The sequence below is a fragment of the Eptesicus fuscus genome, chromosome 12, assembly GCF_027574615.1.
Source record: "Eptesicus fuscus isolate TK198812 chromosome 12, DD_ASM_mEF_20220401, whole genome shotgun sequence".
NCBI classification, from domain to species: domain Eukaryota; kingdom Metazoa; phylum Chordata; class Mammalia; order Chiroptera; family Vespertilionidae; genus Eptesicus; species Eptesicus fuscus.
In genome coordinates, this window is record NC_072484.1 from 18808898 (window position 1) to 18824586 (window position 15689).

A 15689-nucleotide genomic window follows, 5' to 3' on the forward strand; every position below is an offset into this window, starting at 1 on the left:
CTCATTCAAAATAAAGAAAGTTTTATTTTAAACTTTCTTACAGCTTTGTATTCTCAATTGGTTCTGAACCCTATGAGGGTGAAGGCAGTGCCACTGCTTATCATGTAGAAGCCTGACACTCACACAGATGCTATGCAGTCATGGAGGTGAGCTGCTCAAGATCTCTCTTGAAGGGAATGAAGTTAGCTGACAGCTTCCAGCACCCACACTTTTGGAATTCACTGCAGCATAATATTCGTGCCAAGGCTGCTTTCTCTCCAAGCTGCTTGCAGCTAGGGAATGAGCAAGGGATAGGGACTCTAAAGCTTAGCATTCCTGCCCTGTGCATGGCTCCTCTGATGAGAAATCCTTGCTCTTGACCTCCTCAGACTTTCTGCCTGCAATGCAGACTGAGGCTCTTCCTAGCTAATCCTCCTCCCTCCCTTTTCTCCTTCCACCTACTCCTGCTCTCACTCCTATTCCTCCTTATCCTTCACACACTTTCCTTCTATAACTTTTCTGCACTTCTACTTCATCTTGGCCTCTTCCTCCAGAAAGTCCAAAGCTGACACTGTCAGCATTATTATTCTCTCTATTTCACAGTGGATGAAGTGGGGTTCCAAGAAAGGTAGTAGAATGCATAAGTGTGTTACCCTTTTAGAAGGTTATGCTTGCTCTTAGGCCAGAGGATCGCTTAAAAAATGCCTTACCTACATTTTATTTATTTGTTTTTTTTAAGTAAATTTACTAGAGGCCCAATGCATGAATATTCGCGCAATAGGCCTTTCTTCCCCTAGCTGCCGGCACCACCTTTGCTTTGGACCAGAGCCGCCTTTTTGCCTTTGCTCCGGCCCAGAGACGCCTTTCACCTTCCTACGCTGCCCAGAGGCCCAGAGTGGCTGGGGCATCCTGCCCCGGCCACTCTGCACCTGTGTATGCAAATTAACCCGCCATCTTTGTTGGGTTAATTTGCACACTCACTCCTGATTGGCTGGTGGGCGTCATGAAGGTATGGTCAACTTGCATCTTTCTCTTTTATTTGTGTAGATTGTGGTGACATTGGTCAACATGAACATCTAGGTTTCATGTGGGTTTCTATGCCACAATATCTGTATATTGCACTATGTGCCCACCAGCCAAGTCAAATCTTTTCCTCTCACCTACATTTTAAAGGAAAAATTTGAACATCTTTAAAGCGATACTAGTGTTGTAACAGAGAGACATCTATTTCTTTATAAAACTGAGTCCAATTGAACCTGCTTATTCAATGCCTGAGTACAAAGATACATTGGCTACTAGAAAATGGAAGAAAACTCTAAAGACAGGAAGCATTTCCACCACCCATTGCTGAGGTCTGATGCTGGACTCAGAATGTGTTTGTGAGAAAAACAAATGATCACAATAAGCCAACAGCCATGGCACTGTTCATCATGTATAGGTCTCAACTTCAGCCTCACAGGATTTCAGAACGTTACCCCCAACTCCATGCTTGGCAGAAATGAGAAATGTAAATCACACTGAGAAAAAAACAATTTTTTTAGATTTGGTTTTTACCTTAACAAATTACACTTAAACTTGATTTTTTTTTAAAAAAAATCTTCTCATTTAGGAGAGAGTAAACATATTAGGAAAAGGAAAAGAATTGTCCTGTGATTTTTGGACCTTGACAGCAAACATGACAGTATACACATAATTTAAAAATTAAAGATAATTTTTTTTTCCTGGCCAGATTTATTAAAGAGAGGAGAAACATGACTTACCCTCGCTAGAGTCTTTGGAACTTTCTGGCTTCTTGGCTTTGCTCTTCTTGTGGGGTGGAGAGAGGACTTTTGGCTCTACTCCTTCTGGAAGCACAAAGATTTGAAACATTCTTATTTAAATATTTACCAGTAGAGCTCAACATTATGTTAAAGTTTAAAAACGTTTTCTTCTTAGTAAACCCCCACACACAGTGAGGCCTAATTGCAGATTCATCTGTCATCCTGGTTGAGCTAAAGTTTGTTGATTCTTCTATGAAAATAGACTTACACTTAAGTTCAAGCTTAAAATTTTTGTTGACATCATTAATGATTCATACAAATGTGAAATCTTAAGTGCTGTTTTTAAAATTAAAATTTATAAGGCAACCTCAACTTATTTTTTCTTCAGGAGAATTTGATTTAAAACTTTATGGATTAATTGATAGTTGTCATTGTGCACTTTCACCACAATTTTTTTTTTATGTCTGCAAACCATAGTGCATTTGAAGGAATACTATTGGTATCTACCCAGGAATTAAATTTAAAAAAAACAACAACACCCTGAGATATCCTTAATATTTCTCTTCATTTATTTTTCTAGTAAAGCAACCGTAAGTTCTATCATAAGTCCTATCAGCTCTGCTCCAAAATATCTCTAACATTCAACCACTCTGCTCATCCTTTGCAATCATCATCCCAGTCCAGACCACCATTTCCCTTACTGGGATAATACAATAACCTTCTGAATTCTGATTTATAGCTTTTCCTACAATCTACCACTCTCCATGTAGTAGCCAGAATTGCCTTTAAAACATAAACCACATCTTGTTGATTGCCTGTTAAAAAAAACACACAAAAAACATTGCTCTTAGAATAAGATCTAAATCTAATTTTATGGCCCAGGACAATATGTCATTTGGGCTCTTTCTAGCACTCTAGCTTCATCTCCCCTTTGCTCTTTGGCTTCAGATTATTGGCTCCCTTTGTGTTATTCATTGACTACTAGGCTGGCTTGTGCCTCAGGACCTTTGCACCTTCTATACTTCTCTACTTCCCCCTAAACACACACACACACACACACACACACACACACACACACACACACTCATATGTCTACCTTCTTACCTTCTTCTTACTTTTTTTTTTTTTAATCCTCACCCTAGGATATTTTTCTCCACTGTTTTTTTTTTTTTTTGTTTTTAGAGAGAGTGGAAGAGAGAGGGAAAGACAGAGAGAAACATTAATCTGAGAGAAACACACTGATTGGTTGCCTTCTGCATGAGCCCTGATCAGGGTCCAGGCTGGGGAGGAGCCTACAACCTAGGTATGTGCACCTGACTGGAATCAAACCCAGGACCCTTCAGTCCGCAGGCTGATGCTTTACCCAATGAGCCAACCAGCTAGGGCTAACTTCTTACATTTTAATCTCAGATCAAATTCAGCTCCCAAGAAAGGCTTTCCTTGACCACCTAATGTGAAGAATTCCTGCAAGAAAAATCTCTCTGAAACACATAATTTGGTGTATCTGAAAAAATCTTGTCCTCTTGTTTATTTCTTTATTGTGTGTCTCTCTCCTCTACCCAACATGTGAGAATGTAAGTCTAAGGAGAAAAAAAGTATTTATCTTTCATAATCTTTCTTGTGTCCCTGCTGCCTAGCAGTGCCTTGAGAATTTCATTTCAAATTCTGTTTTATTTTCTCTTCACCCAGGCCTTTTTTTAAGGCCAAGATATAATGGTGCCCATGCCCAATTCTCACTCTCTTAGCAGCTGTGGCCTTACGCCAGGATTCTAAAATTATACTACATGGCTATGGTGACTCACTTTTCCTTTCCCATTTATTAAAAGAGGAAGTGAACAAAAATGCACTTGCTAGATATGCTACTAAAAACATTGGGATTATGGACTACAAAGCTTTAGGGGCACTAGGTTAGGTTTTCTGTGGTTGCAAGTCCACCACATCTAAGATCATTACCACAGGCAGAGTGAAACATTTTGCCAATACTAAATTAGTAACCGCCCCCAGACTTCTGTCACTAGGTGTGAGATTGGCATTGACCCTTCAGAATTCGTTCAGTAAAACAAGAATTGAGATACTTGGCACAGCTCACAGAGCACAGATGCTGGGCTCAAAGGGATTCATAAAATGGGCAAAGCAACACTCCCTGGGAGTTAGACTCTAAGCCTTCCATGTCCCTGAAATTCATGGACCAAGAAGAATATTTCCAGTGCTTGGAATAGAAATTCAAACCAGCATTTCATGAAAGTGGGTGTTTGAGAATTAAATTCTTAATTTTTAAAATATATTTTATTGATTTTTTTACAGAGAAGAAGGGAGAAGGATAGAGAGTTAGAAACATCTATGAGAGGAGAAACATCGATCAGCTGCCTCCTGCACACTCCCTACTGGGTATGTGCCCACAACCAAGGTACATGCCCTTGACCAGAATCGAACCTGGGACCCTTGAGTCCACAGGCCAACACTCTATCCACGGAGCCAAACCAGTTAGGGCTAAATTCTTAATTTTTGATTTCCCACATGAATGGGAATTTCCACCTGAGTTAGATTTAAAAAGACAACGATTTGCCCTCATTTTGAGATTTTAAGAATCCCCAAAGTACTACTACTTCATTGGTTGAAAAAGTTGTAGGGCACTCCTCAGGTAGTCCGTGGGCATGGATACATGCTAAGCATGAACATAATCATCTATGACATTAGTACAGTGTCATTTCATAACCCTGTGGAGCAACTCACATGAAAGCCACTGGCACATATGGCCTCTATGCTCAGATTTCTCTCCTGGCTCAGCAGGAACCACTCTCCCTCTTGGCCTGGGAAGCTAAAGAAATGTTTCTAAAAAGCACCCCATGCTTCTCCTTGACAGTGTATTACATTATGTATGTTGTCTCTGATTCTGGCAGAGAGTGGAAACCTGGTTGTTTGCCATGAGCTTGGCTTTGCCACTTGAGGAACTCATCTCTGTTCCTGGCTCTCATGTGGCTGAAATGGCATGGGTGGCTGCTGGTTTTCTGTCCCTGCAGGCTCAGTGTGGGAACAGTGCCTGGTCGTGTAAATGGAAGGACCTAGGAAAACATTTACTGTGCTAGGATTACAGAAATATTAAAGGACTTAAAATAAATCATAGGCATTTAAGCCAGTCTGTTTCTACCATTTCCCATGGGGGCAGAGCCTCCTTTTGAGGATGACCTAGTCTGACATCATCTGGGATGTTCCTGCCTCTACTTACTATTATAGTCTGGAGACAAGAGCACAAAGTTAAGAATATGAGTTTTGAGATCAGATACAATTAAATTCTGTTTCTAGTGTTTAAGCAAGGAACTAATCCCTCTTAAGCCCCAGTAATAACATTCCCGGCCTCCTAGAGTTGTTGCTTATCTTAAATGAGTTCATGTATGTTGAAGGATTGGCACAAGGTACATGTTCAATTAAAATATGACTCAGCAGAGGTATGCTGGAGCTGACTTGAGCAAACTCACACCAGCTTATTGTACGCATCTCTCCTCCACTCTGACATTCATCAACCTCATGCTTGGTAGATTTAACAGTACCACAGTAGGTGTATTTATATCACGAAATCTGCAAACTCTTCATATTGGGGCTTCTTCCATCCAGAGAGTCAGTTTCCCAGCACCTTACTGGTTTTTGGTATTCAAATTATTGTTCCCTATTATCTACTAGCATTTGTTGGCTGGTTGCTTCACCCAAGTAGCCTATCATTTTCATTAATTCCATTCTTAAAAATCCCTCCAGCATTTCTACTTATATGAGAAGAAGAGGTGATGCACGGTAGAGGGGAAGCAGCAGTGAATGGTCTTGGGAAACTTGTTCAGACCCATCTTGGAGACCAACATGTCCAAATGTGATATCTAAACTGAAGCCAGCCTGTTCACCAATGTCTGGCAAGCCCAGCTGGCACACCATGGAACCATCCAGCACAGAAATCACCCATGATTTCAGCAATCATAGATATTAAGAAATGGAGAGCAGCTTCGAAAGTCCGTTCTGCCTGCATCCTCCAGCCATTAAATGTGACTTGAACAGCTGCATCTAGATGCTGAAGACAAAATCCCCAGGAAACGTGGTGGGACTAAAATCAGACATGGTGATCCAATTAAGGACTCCAAACTGCAAATGCTGACTCCATCCTCGTGGGCTCTGTATTAGCATTAATAATGAGTTCCTCCAAATCACTCAGTGGTTTGGATAGTTATCTGCATCTCATTAAGAAGACAACTCCCTTTGCCTAGAAATGTATGCTTATGGCATTTAGGCAAATGATCCTTAGCAAGATAAAGTCTTTATGCTGGCTAGCTAAAAAGGCAATACTCCCTTGCTGGGAAAGTTGAAGGATTTTCCAAGGATACTTTATGTGGGCAGGCTAAATGAGAATAGCAAACATTAACGTTAAATTCATGGAATGCATTCCAAGACAAGGTGATCACTTAAAGTCATTTTTCAGCATACATTGTTTCCTTTTAAAAAAAATAATAATGAGATATCCTGCATGGGTATATGAATTGACATTTTAATTTAAATTTTATCTTGGCATTTGTGTTTTACAAAAGGCAAGCAGAGTCTTGTTTTAGTTTGGATTGTATCAGAAATAGACACTGAGAAAAAGGTTTGAATGCTAGTACTTAATTTGAGAGATTATCCCAGGAAACACCAGAGGGGAGTAGGGAAGTGAAACAGAAAAGGGAAGGCAGCCAACACTGGGTGTGCTAATGAGCAAGTTCCACAGTAAACAATCAGGGCTCAGTTCTCCTGGGGACCTCTGGGCAATGACATAGAATCTTACTTTCCAACACCACATACTGCCCAGGAGTACTTGAAAGATGGCTAGTCTGCACTGAGATGTGAATGTAAAATGCAAACAAATTTTAAAAACATAGGATGAAAAGATGTAAAATATCTAATAATTTTCATATTGTTTATATATTGAAATTATGTTTTACATATATGATGTTACATAAATATTATTAAAATATTATTAAATTACACCCTCTTTTTTTCCTTCAATGTGACTACTAGACAATCTGAAATTATACCTGAGGCTCACATTTGAGGCTCACATTATATTTCTATTGAACAGTGCTGGAGAGAGACATGACTCTGATGTGTCCTGCAGGGGAACTGATCAACTCATGTCTATCCTTGATTGAGGGTTGCTCCAGAGAAATTAATCTCCTGGTATTTTGAGTTTGCTTTCATGACCAGAGAAAAGCACTCAGCTGAGAGTCACAAGAACTTTCCTCAGAAAGCTGTTGAAGTTGGAAAGTGACAGTGAGTGTCAAGGGGACACAGGTAGGAAACTTGACAGCTGCTGCTACCATCCCCCATCCACCTAGTTCATTCCTGCTCCTGAAGTCTAGACCAACCCTCTGCCTCTAGGACCCTCTGAATATTACCCTGAGGAGACCAAGGGAACTTTAGAAATCAGACGTGTTCAGACTGAAGAAGAATAGATAGAAGCAATGATCAATGTTCCAATGAACTGTTATGAAGAAAAGGAACTGGTGTTATTTCTCCAGGAAGATAGTGAGAGATCAGGGAAGGGAGGTAAATTTGATTTAACAAGGAGAAGGACAATTTTAATCAAACTTTACCTAATGAGATTGGTTGCCTCATAATTTAAAGAGTTCCCTGTTAATAGAGCTGCTCAGACTAAGGTTGTTAGTGATTTGTAGGCAGTTATGAAATTGAATAGGAAGTTATACAAAAATTAGGACCTCTAAGATATCTATTTTCATTTTGAAATCTGGATTTAATTCATGCCTTGAGTAGGGTAGCCATCGGCATCGGGAACTTATACCAAAGAATTAAGTCCTATACCCTTTCAGTATTTGTTAGAATGACATAGAGAAAAGTAATAATTTATTGAGTGTTCATTATGCTCCAAGACACATTTTGGATTTGATAAAATTTAATCCCTCAAATAAGACTATATGGTGAGTTATTGCCCTGAGAGGTGTAAACTGAGATTATAGAGAAAAGACTATTGCCCAAAGTAAAAAAGTGATGTAACCAGAATTGAATTCAGGCCTGTTGATTCATGCATTCATTATCAGGCACAGATTGCGTGGCTACCTCAGTCCAGAGCCTATGCTTTTAGCCACTAGATTTCTCTCATCAAACACTAGTCTTTCTGGAGGAGTTGGCAGGCATCTTAATTTCTGAAAATAAGAACAATATATTACATGTACAAAATGTATTTTCCAAAAATGCCTACAGCAACATTTCAGGTCCTACATGCTTTGCAGAACCTCACTGCTCCTCATCAAGAGATTGCGTCTATTTTCTCTTTCCCTATGCCTAGGTGAGTTGGCTGACTGTTCTGAATAAAGTTCAGTAGAAGCAATGCTATAGTACCCCTGAGGCTGAGTCCTATAAAGGGCTAAGCTCCCTCTGGCTTACTCCCTCTCTCTATAAACCACTTTGGAACCTGGCAGCCATGCTATTAGGAAGCCCCACCAACATAAAGAGGCCATGCATAGGTGTTTCAGAAAACTGACCTAGCTAAGGTTTCAGCATATAGACAATATTAATCACCAGCCAAGCATGTGCGTGAGGAATCTTCAGATTTTCAGACTAGAGATGTTGAGTTTTTCTGCTGAGGCCTCAGGACTGTAAAGGATGTTTATCAAGTCACTCTTGCTATGTTCTGTCTGAATTATTGGTCCACACAATATATGGGCACAATGAGTGGGTGTTTTAGCCATTAAGTTTTGGGGGTGACTTGTTACACAACTCTATTAAATACAACCTTATGTTTCATTTTTACCTTAACTGTCAGGAATCTCAAAGTAAAATTTAATCCTTATATATAGTAGCTCTATTAGCCATAAGAGTTAACAAAACTACTTTATCTTATGACCTTGAACATACATTTCATGAACCTTATTTTGTTTTTTCTTAAAAAAGTAAAATGTACATAATCAATAGAACAATCTTTTTCCTTCCTCTAAGAATAAATGCATAAATTTAATACCTGAATCTTCTTTCATGTCAACATCTTCTCCTTCATTATCACCTATTTAAAAAAAGAAACAATAAAAAAATTCATATGAAAGCCAGAAACACTTGAATTCTCCAATTGATTAATTAAAAAGGAAAGAAAAGAAAAAAAACTTAGTAGAAAAGAGAATGATACCAGTATCACATGATCTCACTCATATGTGGAATCTAATGAACAAAATAAACTGATGAACAAAATGGATCCAGAGACATAGAAGCATGGAACAGACTGACAAATATCAGAGAGAAGGTGGGGGAGGGTGAGTGATGAAAAGAGATCAACCAAAGAACTTGTATGCATACATGCACAACCCATGGATACAGACAATAGGGTGGTGAAGGCTTGACAGGGGGTGGGATGGAGAGAGTCAATGGGGGAAAAAAGGTGACATATGTAATACTTTCAACAATAAAAATTAAAAAAAACCCACACTACCCAAACTCTACCTTAGAAACATACACGTTTATTCTAATCCATCATTACAACATGCAAAAATTATGTTTGCATATATAAGTAAAGACTGACAGAATGCTAAAATCTATGGCAGTTTAACCTTTTGCACTCGGACGTCGAGTGTGACTCGACACGGTTAGCATTAGAGTAAAGGAATCGAGAAAAAAGCAAGCGAGTGCAAAGGGTTAATTTTGGTTGTTTGTGGAATTACATGTATATTTGGCATTTTGCTTTTAATTAAATAAAAATTTTGGCACTATATATGTAATAAACAATTTATTACTATCCCTTTCCAATATGCATTATTCTGTTTTAAAAAAAGGAAAAGAGAATGATAATTCATGAATTTTTACTGTCTTATATCATCAGGTAAATTAGGGAGGAAGTACACATATTAGAGAACCTGGGGTTTATATTTCTTTTAAAAATTGTCATCCTACATAATAAAAGGGTAATATGCAAATTAACCATCACACCGCTACACCCACGATTGGGCCAGCAGGAGGCGCGGGGGCGGGACTCGGGGTGGCCAATCGCGCTGGCAGGAGGAGGTGGGAGCGGGGACTCGCGAGTGATCCCTGGCAAGCTGTGCCGGCTTGGGCTGGGGGTCTCAGGCCGCCAGGCCTCGCCCCCAAGCCCCGCAATGGCTCACCTCATCCCCAAGCCGCGCGATGGCTCGCAAGCCACGCCGGCTTGGGCTGGGGGTCTCAGGCCGCCAGGACCTCGCCCCCAAGCCGAGCCGCTTGGGCTGGGGTCTCAGACCACCAGGGCCCCGCACCCAAGCCACAGGATCCCCTGGCCGTGAGGACAGCTTGGGCTGGGGTCTCAGACCTGCAGGGCCTGGCACCCAAGCCACATGATCCCTGGCCGAGGCGGCTGCCTGGGCTGGGGTCTCATGCCTGCAGGGCCGGGCACCCCCACTGCATGATCACCCAGCCAGCAGCAGCAGCCTGAAGCGGCAGGGTGGTGCACCCCCACCAAGCTATCTTCAGGCCAGTGAAGGCAGCCTGGGCTGGAGCTGCACACCCCCACCGGGCTATCCACAGCCAGGCTGAGATGGCAGCCTGGGCAGGGGTCTCAGCTTGGCTGGGCTGAGGCGGCAGCCTGGGCTGGGGTCTCAGCCTGGCCAGGGCCCCATCCCCTGCCAGCAGTGGCAGCCTGGGGTCTCAACCATTGAGTCACACCAGCCAGGCAGATATGGAGGAATCTTAAATGTTTCTTTTTTAATAATATATATTTTATTGATTTTTTACAGAGAGGAAGGGAAAGGGATAGAGAGCTAGAAACATCTATGAGAGAGGAACATCAATCAGCTGCCTCCTGCACACTCCCCACTGGGTATGTGCCCCCAACCAAGGTACATGCCCTTGACCAGAATCGAACCTGGGACCCTTGATGCTGCAGGCCAATGCTCCATCCATCCGCTGAGCCAAAACAGTTAGGAGTGTCCAATATGCTAAAGAAAAAACCTTATCTAATAAAGAGGGAATATGCAAGGGAGGGCATTTGGGGGTGACCGGGGTATCAGGGGCTGGCAGCGAAGTGATTAGGGGGTGATCAGGCTGGCAGGCAGAGCAGTTAGGGGCAATCAGGAAGGCAGGTAGGCGAGTAGTTGGGAGCCAGCAGTCCTAGATTGTGAAAGGGATGTCTGACTGTCTGAAGGCAGTCGGACATCCCCCAAGGGGTCCCAGATTGGAGAGGGTGCAGGTTGGGCTGACACACACACACACACACACACACACACACACACACACACACCCGTGCACGAATTTCGTGCACTGGGCCTCTAGTATATTTATAACAAGCTATATATGCAATAATTTGTTTTTGTTATAAAAATTATGTATGCTCACTGAAATAATTTCAATTCCTAAAAAATAAAACTCACAGATTTTAAATACCACATTTTCTGCATTTAGTAAAGATATTCATGCTCACCTCAAATACCTGAGAAATGTGGGCATCACCACTTAGTTGTAGGTCAACATAGTGACCAATCCCTGACTGCTACACATCTAAATCCCCACCTTTAACTATGTGCTCTCACATGCCCCACCAGTTTCTTTTTTTTTTTTTTTTAAATTTAATAAATATTTATTGTTCAGATCATTACAATTATTCCTCTTCCCTGCCCCATAGCTCCTCTCCACCTGGTTCCCACCCCACCCTCTGTCCTTACCTCCCCCCCGCCGCCGTCCTCATCCATAGGTGTACGATTTTAGTCCAGTCTCTTCCTGCACCCCCCACACCCTTTCCCCCCCTTTCTATGCCCCTGATTCTATTATATTCATCAGTTTATTCTCTTCATCAGATTTTTTTATTCACTTGATTTATAGATTCACTTGTTGATAGACATGTATTTGTTGTTCATAATTTTTATCTTTACCTTTTTCTTCTTCTTCTTCTTAAAGAATATCTTTCAGCATTTCATATAATACTGGTTTGATGTTGATGAACTCCTTTAGCTTTTTCTTATCTGTGAAGCTCTTTATCTGACCTTCAATTCTGAATGATAGCTTTGCTGGGTAGAGTAATCTTGGTTGTAGATTCTTGCTATTCATCACTTTGAATATTTCTTGCCACTCCCCTCTGGCCTGCATAGTTTCTGTTGAGAAATCAGCTGGCAATCGTATGGGTGCTCCCTTGTAGGTAATTAACTGTTTTTCTCTTGCTGCTTTTAATATTCTCTTTGTCTTTTGCCCTTGGCATTGTAATTATGATGTGTCTTGGTGTGGTCCTCTTTGGATTCCTTTTGTTTGGGGTTCTGTGTGCTTCCTGTACTTGTAAGTCTATTTCTTTCACCAGGTGGGGGTAGTTTTTGGTCATTATTTCTTCAAATAGGTTTTCAGTATCTTGCTCTCTCTCTTCTTCTGGCACCCCCATAATTCAGATGTTGGTACGCTGAGGTTGTCCCAGAGGGTCCTTACACTATCTTCAAATTTTTGGATTCTTTTTGCTTTTCTGGTTGAGTGTTTTTTGCTTCTTTGTATTTCAAATCTTTGACTTGATTCTTGCGGTCCTCTAGTCTGCTGTTAGGTCTCTGTATATTTTTTATTTCAGTCAGTGTATGTTTAATTTCTAGTTGGTCCTTTTTCATATCCTCAAGGGTCTCGCTAAATTTATCGGCCTTTTCTAGGAAATTCTTGAAAAATCTTATAACTGTGGTTTTGAACTCTATATACAGTCATTTGCTTTCCTCCATTTCTTTCATTTGTGATCTGTTTCTTTGTCTTCGCATTTTCGCTGCTTCCCTGAGTTGATAGAGTAGCTTTGTGTGGTAAATGTCCTATATGGCCCAGTGGCTCAGCCTCCCCCAGTTACCTGAGGTGGACACTTTTGGTGCACCCCTTTGTGGGCTGTGTGCACAGCCTTGTTGTAGTTACATCTTGATTGTTGTTGGTATCACTGGGAGGAATTGACCTCCAGGCCAATTGGCTGTGAGGATCAGCTGTGTCTAAGCTGGGAAAAGTTCTGTGCTGGAGACACCCTTATGGGAGAAGACTTGCAAAAGCCTCTGTGCTCAGCTTGGATGGGGCGGAGTCTCAGGGCGGAGCAGACAGCCTTGGCTTCCCATCAGCCCTGCCCTATGAGGCCCCTGCGTCTCAGTAATGGCTGTAAGCACCTCTGAGAGAAAGTCGCCCTTGAGTTTCTCCCGCTGCCAAACCGTCCAGCCTCTCCCCGAATGAGTCTGAGTTCCCAGAAACTCGCCCGGAACTGGAGTTCAGCACAGTCAGGAGCTTTTGTCTCCCTCCTGCTTTAGAACACCAGCCATGCACTCAGCCGCCTGTGCAGTCAGCCGCCTGTCCTCTCCGTGCGTGCATGTGTCTCTGTACCTCAGCCTTTTGCAGCTCCTCTGAGTCCCAATGTGCTTTCCTCTTTCCTTCTAGTTGTAGAATTTCCACTAAGCCAGCTTTCCTGTGGTTCTGAATGTTGTCCGTTTTGTCTTTTAGTTGTAGTTTTGATATTGTTGTGCGAGGCAGCAGTTTAGGTGTTTACCCATGCCACCATCTTGGTTTCTCAAAAATCTTCCCCACCAGTTTGACCACTCCCATTTAACTCCCCTCTTCTCAGTGCCCAGTGCAAACGCCTTAAACTGGATAAGGACATGTGCTTCCTCTGTACTCTGGATGACCTATTTGCTGTTTTGAACTTTTGTGTTGTTCTTACGTATTCCTCACATCTAGTCAGTGCCAAATACTGTCCATTTCCATGTTTCCTCCTTTCTACTCACATATTGCAACCCAAATTCAAACTATCAGTGCCATTTGCCCTACTTGTATTATGATTTCCAAACTGGTCCTCTGTTCTTGCCGCTCCTGATTCCAATTCCTATAACATGTAGCTGCAAAATCAATCTTAAAGTACAATTCTGATCTGGTTCACAACCTTTCAGTGCCTCTTTTTTTGTCTAATGAGAAAAGTTTAGGCTTTTTGGGGTAACACTCAAGGCCAAGATATCTGGTTCCAACCAGTTTTCTCAATTTCACCACCCCTGTTCCACTCAAGTATGTATGTCACCTACATACTTGACAACACCTGAATCTTCTCTATTTTCTCAGGGATTCCTTTAGCTTCCTTTACCTGCCTCAGTCTCAGAAGCAAGGGTCTGCTCCATTTCTCCACTCTCATCCTTCAAGGCCAAGGCTGAGGTGTCATAACATTTGCTCAAACCAAGTTTGAATGAATAATATTATCTTTGGCATATCTTATTTTTATTGCTGTCAACATGTTAATGTTAAGGACCTTTGGGTTTAGGTCTGCATACAGGTTCCTCCACCCACCCATTCTCTAGGCATGTGATCTTGGAGAAGTTTCCAAACCTTCCTGAGCTTCAGGTTCATCAGCCAGAAAGTGGGAAATAATACCGCCTCCTTTATAGAGCTGTAAGAATTCAATGAGATAATGCCACATAAAGCATTAGGGCTGCTACTGAAACATGATCAAGTGCCAAATAATAGCTTTTATTGCCATCAAATTCTACAGTTACTAGTTAATATATCTATCTTCCAAATGTTCATATCTATATCATAAGTTCTGCAAAGGTAAAGACCATGTGTTATGTTCCTTTGTATTTTGTGGCACCTAATGTAATTAATTTTATACACTAGAATCAATAAGGAAATTTTCACTGGATTAAATTTCTGTTATTTCCTATGTCGCTCCTATATACTAGGAAAAGATGTATCTACTAGTATGTGATGGTCAGGAAACAATGAGGACTCAGTAAAGAGTTGCAATTTCCTTCTGGCTGTGTTTTATAATATAGTAATTTTTAGTCAAATTTATTCAATATGGCACTCTTCTTAGTGTTAATTACAAATAAAGATTAGAGGTATATTAGTCAGTGGAAATGGAAAGTGTATTTAATTTGAGGTTTTAGAAAGGTAATTCATGATAACCATTATTAGCTTTTTAAAAAATAAATCTTTCATTCAGCTGTTGGAAACATTAGTGATTTCCTATATAATTTCTTCCTTTAATTTTTCCTATGAATACAGTTTTGGGAGAGAGAATACTTATTTCTTAGAAATATAATTTTCTAACTAAATTATTATAAAAATGTTATAAAGAAAACTCTTTACAGATTCTTCCCTAAACTTAATATATTTACACAGAACTCTATTTTCAGAACCATCTAAAATCTCTATGACGACAGACTCCCTGGAATCTCAGAGTGGGGTGAGAAAGAGTCTCTACAGTTTCTAGGAAAAGAAAATGGAAGAGTCCGATATTTGTTTGCTTGTCACCCATGTATCCTATAGTCTACCTGGAAAACACTCATTGGTGATCTATTGTGTGCAAGGCTTTGTGCTTGTGGAAACAAAAAATAGCGTGATGAATCAGACTCTTAAGCAGTTGTCTAGAAAGTTATCATTAGCAAGGAAACTAGAACATGAAGATACATTTGAACATATGGTAGAGAGTTGTCAGTGCCATTACGAAAGATGTCAGAGAATGGATAGATGCTTCTATTGGACTACTTGGAAGGGTTCTTAGAAAACGTGACATCAGAGCAAATATTTCAACTTTATAGACTGTACTAATAGCATCATCCCCAGAATTATCCCACTGTGATGAAGGATCAGATTTGGTGTTTTCATTCATTCATTCATTCATTCACTCACTCATTCATTCATTCCAGTCATTCTCTAATTCATACATATAGTAGTTAAGTATATTAATATATCCAGGACTCAGACTGTTTGTGCTTACTTTCAGGCCCAACTATAAATAGCTGTATAATCTTGGGCAAATTCTTTAAACCTATGTCCCTTAGCTCCTCATCTGGAAAATAGGCATAAAAAGGTACTAATATTCTAGAGTTGGTAATACATGTGCAATGTTTACACAGAATGAACATTCAATAAATATTGGCTTTCACTGTTAGGATGTCATTATTATATTACTTTTACTACTTAAATAACCATTTATGGACCAATACCACTTGCCAGAACGATGCAAGGCCCTGAAGCAATGGGTTT

At 40.7% G+C, this 15689-nt stretch overlaps 1 protein-coding gene across 1 annotated transcript in view; it reads right to left on the reverse strand.

Moving 5' to 3' along the window:
• MACROD2 (mono-ADP ribosylhydrolase 2) overlaps window positions 1–15689 on the reverse strand; it is a 1996248-nt gene that overhangs the window by 169745 nt on the left and 1810814 nt on the right. Inside the window, exons 10-11 of the mRNA XM_054724198.1 lie at window positions 8728–8769; window positions 1740–1823 (exon numbers count right to left, since the gene is read on the reverse strand). Of these exons, the coding sequence (XP_054580173.1) occupies window positions 1740–1823; window positions 8728–8769 (126 nt within the window). The remainder of the gene's footprint in view (window positions 1–1739; window positions 1824–8727; window positions 8770–15689) is intronic.